Consider the following 12,287-nt stretch of genomic DNA (forward strand, 5'->3'; position numbering starts at 1 on the left):
CAGTCTTCATCTTGTGGCTAGACTGCTTTAGTGCTGTGCGTGTTGGCTTGAGGATTACCCTTGGATTGATATTACAACCATAAAGCACCTTTTAAAAGTATTTGAGAACTGGGGATTCCACACAGAAACACTTGGTTTTGATTTTGGTCAGCTCACAATATAAACCTCAGGCTATTTCCATTTTTTTAGCATGTAGTGATAATGGCGTTTCAGACTACATGAAAAAGTTTTTCCTTTCATAGCTGCAATCTGGTGCTACCTACTGCCCTGTTGTTCTGTTTCCTCTGAGCCACAGGAAGATGTCTTCTGTGGATGCAACAATATCCAAAATTCCTAGCCTTAATTTCAAAAAATACAGTTGATTTCCTTGCTATGTTTGAACAGCCTCTTGCTTGAAGCTAGCATGTTTTTGGTGCCCTATGATCATCATGCATGTGAGCACGTACTGTTTGTCATGATTCTAATTCTCTGTGGATATACTTAGAAATCTGTAGGAATCTAGCCAGAAAAGTCAGAAACCACTTGAGTTTGGGTTTGGGTTTTTTTTTTGTTTGTTTTTGGGGTGGGAGGGTTGGTTGGTTGCTACAGGGACATACCTTATAGCATGGGGCTAAACCATAAGAGGAACACCTGAGAAGTCCAAATTTTAATTTTTTTGCATCTACCAAATCTGTGTACATGATCCACTGCACTAACATTCTCAAAAGCCACTTTCATGATATCATAAGAAGGCTTTTCCTGGCTGTGTATCTATCAGACCTAAAAACCAAGGAGTTCTTTGAATTAGAACAGATGCTATAATCTCCTCTGTTGATCTTAATTTTGTGAGCATTGAGAATTCACAGCATTAATTGTACCACAAAGCCTGACTAGTGGGATGAAACCCTAATTAAATGTTGCTTATGCAAAGGAACAAATACTCTGTTTCCCCTAAAATGGGCACTGTGGACTACTAAGCCTCTTGAAAATATACTTGTAGAACTTCAGAAAATCCAATTCCTGTTCAACACATGAGGAGCCAGAGAAGGCACAGACACATGAGGATTAGGTAGGTACACATTAGAAGAATAATTTCTTGAGAAAAAGTTGGCGAAGTAGACTTAAGCAGCAGCATTATAGAGCTTTTTTTTTGGTACTGGTTTTAATGCTATTGTTTTTCTCTCTTTCTAGAAACTCTAGAAATTAGCAAGTCATGCAACTTAAAGAGCAAGTGAAACCACGAGCTGTATATACTGAAGGAGTCAGAAGAAACACTAAGGGATCTACAAAGAAATGTACCTAATATTTTTTTTTTTTAAATCTGGGTTCTAATTTCTTCATACCTCCATGAACATCATGTTTGAATCTCACCACAACAGGTATATTTCAATACAAACAAAATTCAACTGTACGATCCTAAAATAACAGCTCTCAAATCTTGCCAACTTGCTCTCTGGGTACATTGGATCTCTGCTTCGTGTTTGTCCTCCCTGTCGCACAGGAGCCTAGGATTCAGGCCAAGGAGCCGCATGCCTGCTGATGAGCTGAGGCCATACACAACGGCAGCTGTGGAGTTTTTCTTCCAATGTTGGAGCACTTCATAGCAGAGAGCACACAGAAAAGGAGGCAGGGAGTGTTACACTCCTGCATCTCCCCTCTGCACCTGTGAGCTAGTAGTGGACCTTGGGAAACTGGGCAGCGTTTCTCTTCCTGATCTCTATTTAGCCCATAGAAGTGTCAAGGAATGGAAGGGCGCGTTCTGTTCCTGGCCCCTCTATCAGCTGGTTGCAGATGCTGGCTAGGGAAGGTTTCCCAGCTACAACTCAGCTGGAGCTTGCAGATGTTTCACCTGAGTAACAGATAGCTCTGACCAAAGACAGCCCTGGAGGTTTCGAGGCTTCGGGAAAGAGGCTTGTAAAATAGGTTTGGGATTTCATCATGGTCTAACTTAGGTTACCATGATTTATTAGCACACCTTCTAAACAGCAGGGAAACAAGGAGAATGAAAAATAAAGGTAACAAAAGAAGTCATTATAAAATCAAGAGATGGCAGTTCTTGCAAGATGGGTGCTAAAGGCTTACTTGAATGTCTGGTGGGGAAAAAGTAATCTAAAGAACTGTTGGTTTGAACCTCAAATTGTTTGGCCTCCTGGGAAATCTAGAAGTTGGATAAGCCAGTAGGAGACTATTGTAAGAGAAGGGAAGATGAGAAAGAAGAAATAAAACCCACAAAGTTCTAATTTTATTACCTGGTTTGAGTAAAACCAGACACAAATTAGATTTTATGTTACCCCTACAGATATAAAGTAGTATATAAAACAACTAGCTTTTAGCACGCTGTCATACAAAACTGCTTTTAACATTAAACTACAATATTTTTATTTATTATCAGAGTTGAATGCAAGTAAGCATACACAACTGCATTTAAGATATGTCTACCCTTATCTCCCTTGTCCCTCACATATTCTATACCTTTTCCTTGCTTTGTTGTTTCTTTCTCTGTCAATATCTCAAAGTGCCTATTTATACTAATCAGATTATGTGAAAGAAAAATGAAATCAGAAGGAAAGAACTGTGAATGCTTAAGATTTTTTTTGACACAAAAAACCCTGAGGACTGCAAGTACTGTCCAAGTAGTTTCTGCATTTAAACTGCCTATAATGAAACTGGTATTCTAGTATTTTCCTTTTTTTCCCCCCTCGTATAGACACGGAGGTAATAGGAGAAAAAGAAAGCAATGTAAGTTTTTTTAGTTAAGGTGGTTGAAATTTATGCTATTAAATAGAAATAGTCACACTTAAATTAAATTCACAATAGTTTTCAAAATGATCACATCCTCAAACCCTTCCTTAGTCCACTGTAAATTCTTCTTCTAAATTTAGCTCCACAGATCTCCTTTAAGAAATCTTTCTTTTATACCAGAGCCAAAACCAATAAAAGCAAAGTGGATTATAATAAAACAGGGATTTCATTCATATATAAATGTGTACATTCATTGGCTTTGTGGTCACCCTGACTATGAAATAAACTCTTGAACTTCACTGTGCAGCTGCCTGGGAGCAGCGTCATCTCTCTGCTATACGCAATGACTTTTGGAGATGTTTTTAGGTGTTGCTATATAAAGCTTTGAACATTCTGGCACAGTCATTATACAAGTGAGTCAGCTGAGGCTGAATCACCCTGATATATGCAGTCAAAATGAATGGATCTTTCTTTTGAGTTTGGGATGCTCTTGCAATGTTACTTTTGTACCTATTTGGGGAGTGGTGGAGAGATTTCAGTCTTCAATAATAGGATTAAGTCAAAATTACCAAGTTTTATAATGTATTTGACTTTTTTTTTTCTTGACAGGCAAAAGATTTAAATTAAAAAAATCGCCGTCTGTGTGCGATTAACATAATGCCAGCCTGTGGGAGGGTTTTATGTACATTCGTGTGCACAAGCTTTTCTCCTCCATGAATACAGAAACACAGAGCTGTTGTGACTTGAGGTGGCTTCTCCTAGACTGTTAATCACACTCCCTCTCCACCTACAGGACTTCGAAGGATTGGCACAGAACCATCTAAATTAACTTTATGCTAACAAAGAATTTCTCCAAGGGAGACATCCCTTGTTTCACTACCGGGGGCGAATCCACAATCCTCTTGTGCCTCTTCCCAGTCACAAAAGGGAACATGAGCATGGATCCATGCACAGCTTTCACAAATAACATTACATATATCTGATAGGTAGGAAACGACTCATACAGTGTATAATTATTCTTTCTGTAGACTTTAGAGTTGTTTCTTCTCATGCATTTTATTCTCTTTTTGTCATAGATTCCTCGTCATGGTTATTAGGCTTTAGGATACCCTTGACGAACATATAAAGGGCAATACCCTTCACTGGCATCAAATCGTGTTTAGATTTTTTGACTTAGTAGGTAATGTACCAGTAAAAGAATAATTAATTCCTGAAGGACTGAGCACAAAAGTAAGCATACGTTTGTCTGAGAAAGTGAAAAGTTTGACTAAACAAGATGTTTATAAAATATCATGCTATCATCCAACTGGATCGGTGGTTTTTTTTCATGTTGTTTACTAAATGCCATGCAAATTAAGACAAAGATGGGTCACACAGTTCCGCAATTAACTGATGATGGTTTGGAGATTATTTTTATTTTTGCCATTAATTCAGGTTTTTGGTAATGATGAAGTGGAATCATCATAATGTAAAATGCCATAGATTTACAGACTCTCTGGGCTCTTTATATCCTGTGTCATATTCCTGTAAAGACATCTCTTGTGACTGGATGTGGAGTAACATATCCTCAAGGTGGATTATGTAAAAGCCATGCAGAATAGAGGAATGTCTTGTAAAATTTACCTGAGGTGATTCATAAGTATCAAGTCATAATTTTAGAATAGAATTAGTGAAATCTATCCAGCAAGACTACTATGTCAGCTGTTGGAAATCCAGTTCAAAGATATTATGAATTAGTAAGTACCACCCCGTGATCTGGGGTAAACTTCTATTTCTTTAAGGCATGATCAAACAAGATCCGATCAAGGAAGATAAAGAGAAATACTGCTTCCAACATACCTGAAAGCCAAAATGCAACCAAAAAAAAAATTGTTTTGAAGGTTGAAAACATAGGAATAGCTTCTCAACTTTATGTCCTTATATACTGCTTCAGGTCAAAAACCTTATTGGAATAAGAAGCAGAAATGTCAAAGGAGAAATATGTTTATATGGTACTTTTTGCTCAGCCAGAAACAGATACTACTGAATACCTGATCCTCTCCAAAATGGGTCTTATGCAGCTTGTACCTCTGGTGTGTAAGTTCTCTGTTAACCTACACAAGGTTCAGTCTAGTATTTCAGGATGGCAGAACTCTGCCTCCACAACATTCACTGTAAGTTTGTGAACATTATTTGTTTATGGGCCCAAGAAGGGTAGGGGAGGAAGAGACCTAAGGAGAGCATCTTGTCCATCCTCCTCTGCCATGGGAATCAAGCATTTTTAAAGACAGCAAGGATGAAGAAAGGCATAGAACTTCAATAGCTACACTGTGTCACTGCCTCCCATGCATTTAGAAAGTTTCGCCATTAAATGCCTTTGCCACTAATTCAGTGGATTCGTTTTCCCTGTTGAATTTTGAAATTTCATCATTCTAAATTTCATCAGAATAATATTGACTTTTCTTTTCTGAAAGCAAAACCAAACAAATTGGTGCCTTCAGCTTCCTCACAGAGCATATCTTTAAACTTCCTGTCCTTGTTGTTCTTTGATCTGTCTCTGTTTGAGGTTATCTTTCAATGAGACACCCCTATTAGAAACAGCACTCCAGTTGTCATCCTGTGCTGGATAAAACACTAATTACATTAGTCTTGTCCTAATCATTCATGAACAGGATCATTAAATTTCTTTATTTTTGTCTTTCATCTAATGTCTTTCTAAACTTTTTTGTTTTGTTAAATTTCTCACACCTTGCTAGTTGCAATTACTTTTGCATCTTGTTGTTTCTGATTTTATGCCTGGTTTCCTATTTCTTTCACACTGATGTACTCTATGCCTTATGCTTATAGTAATCTTCTCTTGTTTTCACATTTTCGTGGGTTTTGATTTCTCAGATTGTTAGATAGACAACTTTATTAGTCTATTACATCTATCCTATTTCTCCTCTGCATTGGGATAGACTATAATTTTCCTTTCAGTACAAACTTTTCAAGAAATAGTCTTCCCACATCCCTTTGTCTTTTAGATTATCTGCCCACAAGGCCATATCTACCAGTTCCTCAGCCATTTTGCTGCATTCACTTCTTTTTCTGGGAAAAGTGAGTGCTCACGTTTTAGTGATTGATCCCCTTCACTCAGATTTCCTTCTTTTACTTTCCCTCAAAGCAGTATCTTTTTGTTACTGTAGCACCAAATTGCATGCGTTCTCATATGTGTTAGAGCCAAAGCTTAGAAGAGTGTTCTCCTTTTCCAGATCTTTCTCTTGCTGTTGGGTGCGCAAATGGTGAAAAAAATGAACACTTCAGCATAAAGGAAAATGAGGTCCTAAACCACACTTAGGAGGTAACAGAATGCCTTAATAACATTGGTACACTAAATATACATTCACATCAGCAACATAGTTTACTTATGACCACATAACAAGAAGAAGAAAAGAAGTCATTAAGGACAGCAAACACCAACATGGCACACCAAGCACTTTGTCCTTACAGTATCGGAGCCCTCAGAAACCTGGGAAGCTTCTCCTGCTTGACTCAAAACACTCTTTTAGAAAGACATGATCATTTCTGTAATTCTGTTCCTTTTCAAGAAATGTTCCTCTTGCAACTACTCAGACCCGTGAGCACTGGGCTGTTTTCCATGGTCAATCTTTTTTTTTTCTGGAGGGAAAGAACTACTATAACACTCTTTTTCTTTTTCGCTAAAACTACTATATTTTTTCACACTATAGGTAATATGAAAGCTTAAAAATGTAATTTCAGGTTTGATGTCACTTTATTACACAAAGGCCACAAGATTAAAATACCAATGCCCTATGGAGGAGAAGTTAGGTGATCTGATACCATCACAATCTTTATACAACGGACTTGCATTTAGCTCATCTTATTCTTGCAGGTTAGGCAGGTCATTACAACTGATTCGTAACAATGCTTCCAGACAGAAAAGATTTCTTAACTCTGTCTTAACTTCCCTGGGATAACTATACCTCATCATGTGAATACTTTCAATGTGATAAGTGAATATTATTTCCTCTCTCCTTGCACAACGAAAGCCTTGAGCAGACCACATAGGGACCTTCTGCCATTTCACTCACCATGAGAGATTACCAGCTACCCAGAAGATGATAATCTGCAAAACCTTATACATGCATCTTTGCTATTGAACCATTATCTGATCAGTCACCGAATACAACAGTAAAATTAAGCTTTATATTTTGCTCATAACAAAGCAAAGCATTACTAGAAGCATTTAAAAAGCTATAACAGACGAAAAAACAACAGGATGGGGGGCGGGGAAAGGTGAGAGAAATTTCAGCTCATTTACTCTAGTTCTGATAAAATAAAGACACCCCTAAATTAGCAATAACTTAAATTGATAAAGATTAATAAGGGTGATGTAATGCAATGCCTCTTTGTTATCAAGCAAGATTGCATCAAAAGTAATTCCAATGCCGAGACACCTATCTTCTTTTAAACATTAGCACCCAAAATAACCAGTCTTAAAAGGTCATGTTTATTTAAAAATAGCTTGCTTGCATTTTACATTAAAGTTAATTTACTAACCTTAAAAAAATTAAATGCAAATGTATACAAATAATTTAAGCATCCTGTCAAAGTTCACATACACACTGCTAGAGCAATGAAAATATTCAAGGTCATATGGAATCTTCCTTAACCACATATCATTCTGTGGATTATTCCATTAAATATATATCCTGGACTAAAGTGTTTGAACCCTCTATTTAGCAATTTCTATACTTCTTAAAAATAAACCTATAATTCCTATTTATAATGTGTTTTTCAGGCCATAACAAAGAAGCATACTGTACCTCTGGTGCTGATGGCTGTTGCCGATGTGGTTGTGCTGGTTGTTAAGGCTACAGTGGTTGTGACTGTTGCAGTGGTAAGGGAGGGGATGACAGTAGTGGGAAGCAAAGTGTTGAAAACATCTGGTGAGTGGAAAAAAAAATATAAAATAAAATCATATCATGCAAACAAAGGAGAACCATAATAGTGGTTTAATTTGTAAATACAAGTATGTCGAAAATGACTAAATTAAAACATGATTAACACAAATTATTATAGGTACAGCAGAGTACCTTTAAATTCTTGACATTATATCACTCTCAATTTTTATAGTCAATCTTCCAGCATACAGAATTTAAAACACTGTTAAAATGACCGAGTTTCCACAGATCTGGAGAGTGACTGTTTAAGTGACAAGAATCTATTTCTTCACTGAGCCATTTTAAATGTCTCATATAGTAGAAACCATATACAGATGAAACATGCTGTGTCAGAGTGGGAGATGAAAAAAACAACACCATCATGCTAAAATAAACACACACATGTTAACGAGAAATGGCTGTATGTTAAAACACCCACTTTCAGACAGACTCAATGGAAGGAAAAAGGGGAGAAAATGCTACTAACTATAAGAGTTGCTTTTTCCGGATTGCTTTTCTTCTTCCCACACATTTGTTTAAGACACAGTTGTCTGCTAAGATCCAGAGCAGAGTATATTTCAAAATCTTTACCCTAATTAGCAGGCACAGTCAGCTTTCAGTCATCCTTAACATTTAAAATTTATCATTAATACACACACCAGTATTTCTCTAAAACAGCTTAGAACCCCAAAATCAGAAATGCTAATAATACTACTGGTAAGAAACCTGCGGACACAAGCCAGAAAAAATTCATAGCCCTCATGACAGCATCCTACGAAACCTTTCAGCTTTTCATCAAGTAAGTGCAGGTACGCCAGTCTTAGGTATGCCGCTGCTTCGCTGCAGAGGAACCAACAATGTCTGTTGCAAAACGCTCCAGTACAGAGCAAAACTTAACCAGATGTACGGGTAGAAAATACTTTGATTACACTGCCAAAAGCAATAAAGACCAGCATCGCTTTGCTTATAAGGTGGTTGCAGGTTTTAAAGAACAAACAAACAAAAGCCCTGAAGAGAAATAAAAAGCGTCTGACATTTTTTAGATTATTTATACCGCAGCTTTAAAAGGAAAGGACTAGTTTCTCAGCAGTTGATGGTGAGTAACCCATTCCACACCGATTTCAGTGAAAATATTTCTGAAGGGTGCTATTCAATGCAGTAAAAGAGTAAAAATCTGACCCACAATCCATCTTCCCTTGCTGTGGATAGAAATGCAATTGGTCTCTGAGTACCATCAATTCTGACTGAAATCGATGGAAGCTGAAGTAGCTCAGAGCTTTACAGTATTGGGCCCTACAGAACACATTTCAGACACAGGGTCCTTGAGTTCAGCATGGCATAATTACTCTCTTAAGACTTCAAAATAGCATGCTTACCTTATTTTCATACTGGATGACAGTTTATTTTGCCACACTAAAAGTCTCCTTGTCAGTTAACATCTATAAGTCACCTACGGTTTTCTGTGTTCCTCTGGTTTTGATAAACCCCAGAACTAGTCTATCTGGAATCTATACTTGTGGGATTTTCCACTTTTGAAGCCATCAGAAAACAGCATGAGATCCTTCTTTCATCTGTTGTACGCTGATATTTAATCTGTTTCTCAGTACAAAACATTCCCAAGCCAGAAAAATTAAAACAGGCTTTTAAAAAAACCCACAGTGTAGCCACGTTAATCATCAGGAAAAATGGTAACATTAGCTGGAGTGTGAGTACCATGACAATTCAACAGAACTGAGTACAACGAGCATTAGAAATAAATTAACATGTTAAAAAGATACACGTCACATGTACTGATCTATGCAATTGCTTCTCATAAAGGGAAACTCCTTCCCTGATAAGTATCTCCTAAAAATGAAATCAAACAGTAAAAAAACCCACCTACTTCATAAGGAAGCAAAGCCTTGTTTATTGGAAAGCTTTACAAATCCATCTTGTACGTGAAACCTAATTAGTGTGGCTTATGGTTCCATTAAGTATTTTTCTTAAATATGCCATTTACTTAAGAATATGCAACGGCAAGTTACCTGCAGATGGCAAATACAGTTATGGTTTTATGAGAGTGGTTTCCATGCCGCAAGCACACTGTCTACCCATTTTACCACTTAATAGCTTAAATGAGTCACTGGTGAATTTAGAAGTTCATTGCTTTCTGGTTTCTCTTCTGATTCAAGTATTTCCAACAAGATTTCTTATTTTAAAAGAGAGGAAACTGGCTTGTTAACAAGAACTGGGATATATCAGAGTATTAATACAGATGTGATAGATTCATCTTTTCTGATCAGATCAAGAGTAACGAAAACTTGTGCGGAAATTAGTTTCCTGATCAAAGTCACAAACTCTGATGCCAAACACCAAAATGCCCCACATTCTAGAGATTGATGTGTATGGGGCTCCCCAGCCCTATTGAGTCTGACAGAAAGGCTCCTCATCAGTTCTTCCAAGAAGATTCTTATGTATTCTTGCTAAAACTTGACTCGTCTTTGCCTTGAAAATGCTTTTGCATAAAAGAACGCAGAATACACATTACAGAAAAAAGAGAAGTAACGTGCAGTGCACCTCATTCTCTCATCACTTGTTGTAGGTGTAGGAGGCAAGCGGGTTTGGTAGTTCCCAAAATCAGACAGACTACAAGAATAAACTGATACTCAATAGCACAGGCTTCAGTTTAAGGCATATGAATCACTGTGTTTTAAAGAGGGTGTGCTATTTCATTTGCATGCCGGAAAGGGAATTACAATTTGACCCATTTCTCATCCTGTGGGACTTTATGGTCATTGTTTTTACTGCAGGGCACACCTATCTTATACTATTGGCGAGGCAGGCGTTACGTTATCCAGACCTCCCTGTTGGCAGCTGCTCAGAAACACACTATCAACGGGACTACGTAGATTTGTCCTCTTGAGCTTTGTGTCAAGAAGGATCTTAACAGAATGGATTTGCAGATTTCTGCCCAAGAAACCTGTGTTGGAGTGAAACTTAATTCCATTTTCTGGCCTTGCAATTTCTGAATCCAGTCGTACACAATGTTCAGCTGAATACAATTCTTTATTTATGACTCTTATGCCACTAAATACCGAGGATCATTATGACCAAGAGACCTTGTAGAGTGGAACTTTTTAATTCAAGTAGCCATACCCAAATCAATGCACCAGATTGCTATTTCATTAATACTAAGGTATTAATCCTTAGCCTCCTGTGAACCAGAAAATAGCTATATTTTGCAGATGGGGAACCAAAGAAGATAGGAAAGCCATGCTCAGAGATCTAAAAGTCAAGCAATAATTGTCACCATTAATTTTGAAACCTCACTCCTAAGATGAATGTTTGTTGGCAGACAGATATTCAGTCAAAAATTCAATAATGTATTTAAGTTGGTATTCATGTCATCACCTTGCTACCTCTGAAATACAAACAATTCACAGAGAACTAATTGTTTCCTAAAAAGTTGTTGGAAATAGAAAAGGGGTTAGACTTCATTTCAAGAGAAATTACTGACTCCAGTCCCAACTGTTTTTCATGTATGTGCTCACAAGTTATACGGGTAAGACGGGAACTGGATTTTCAATGAGAGAGACAGGCTCCTAATTGGTCTCTAGCGGCACAGGGGGGTTGAGCTGAGATGCAAATGCTCAGCCAGGACATCTCTTTTCAGTGAGGACCGGATGTAACGTCACAGTTCAGTGGATGCAGAGAAAAGTACGCAGCAGGTTTTAGAAAGGCGTTCTTCATGGTCACTACTATCTGTTAGCACGCCATCAAGCTACTGGTAAGGTGAAGGCAGACAGCAGGTAATCCGATGGCTGATTGCGAGCGGACAGTGGAAAAGGGAGGAGCGTGCAACACTTGGTTTTGTCTGGAGGCTGTTCTTAAACAGGAGCACAGATGTAGTCTGTTTATGAATGGCGTTGTACAAGATCAGCTCAAAACGCAGTCAGACCCTGCCTGATCAAAATTTCCTGTTCGCCTCTCCTTCTTTCTTGAATTGACACGGCATTCTTCTTACTAAGGCAGAAGACATTTATCCATTTAAGTGCAGGGAGCCTGGACAATTTAGTCTTACTGCCAATTTTGCCCTTAGCATTTTTACTCTCCATTTCCAAAGAAATGAGAAATGGTTCTGTTTGGTTTAGCAGGCTTATGTGAAAGATAGATCTGACCTATTGAAAATATTTGACTTGTTTGGTAAAAAAACAACCAATATTCTGAAATGACTGAGCACAATGCAGACAACAATAGCTGCAGTTGATAAAAATGTAAAAGCTTTTGTTTCAAGCTTGACAAAGGCTGACAGAAAAATTAAAGGACAAAGTGATAATGATGGATGGCCCTTGCTGTATTTTGACTGAGAACGAAAGAAATTTTAAGTGGTAAACTGAACTGAGTGATGACCTACCTGGGAAACAATCTCACTACTCTGTGCAAAATTTAATCAGTCTGCGGTATGTAGTGCTAAATAATTTAGCAAGGTTTTAAATTCAAAGGGAGCTGCATTTAGCCTTGTTCTGAGAAAACAGGATTGAACAAAAAGATCATTCAACTTGAATATCATGTGCCAATAGCTCCTTAGCACTTAGACTGAATGATCATGAAGGCTCACGGACATGAGGTCAAGGGGTTCCTTTTACTAATTGATTCAGATTTATG

At 37.7% G+C, this 12,287-nt stretch overlaps 1 protein-coding gene across 2 annotated transcripts in view; it reads right to left on the minus strand.

Moving 5' to 3' along the window:
* The window catches only part of CADM2 (cell adhesion molecule 2), a gene marked incomplete at both ends in the record, with an annotated part of 685,963 nt that overhangs the window by 35,265 nt on the left and 638,411 nt on the right, over window positions 1-12,287 (minus strand). The window contains one exon of one of the 2 annotated variants that reach the window (XM_082484364.1): window positions 7,527-7,646. The exons of the other annotated variant lie outside the window; for it this stretch is intronic. Within the exon in view, the coding sequence (XP_082340490.1) occupies window positions 7,527-7,646 (120 nt within the window). The remainder of the gene's footprint in view (window positions 1-7,526; window positions 7,647-12,287) is intronic. 2 annotated transcript variants of the gene reach the window in all.

The sequence above is a fragment of the Vanellus vanellus genome, assembly GCF_965231255.1.
Source record: "Vanellus vanellus genome assembly, chromosome: 1".
NCBI classification, from domain to species: Eukaryota; Metazoa; Chordata; class Aves; order Charadriiformes; family Charadriidae; genus Vanellus; species Vanellus vanellus.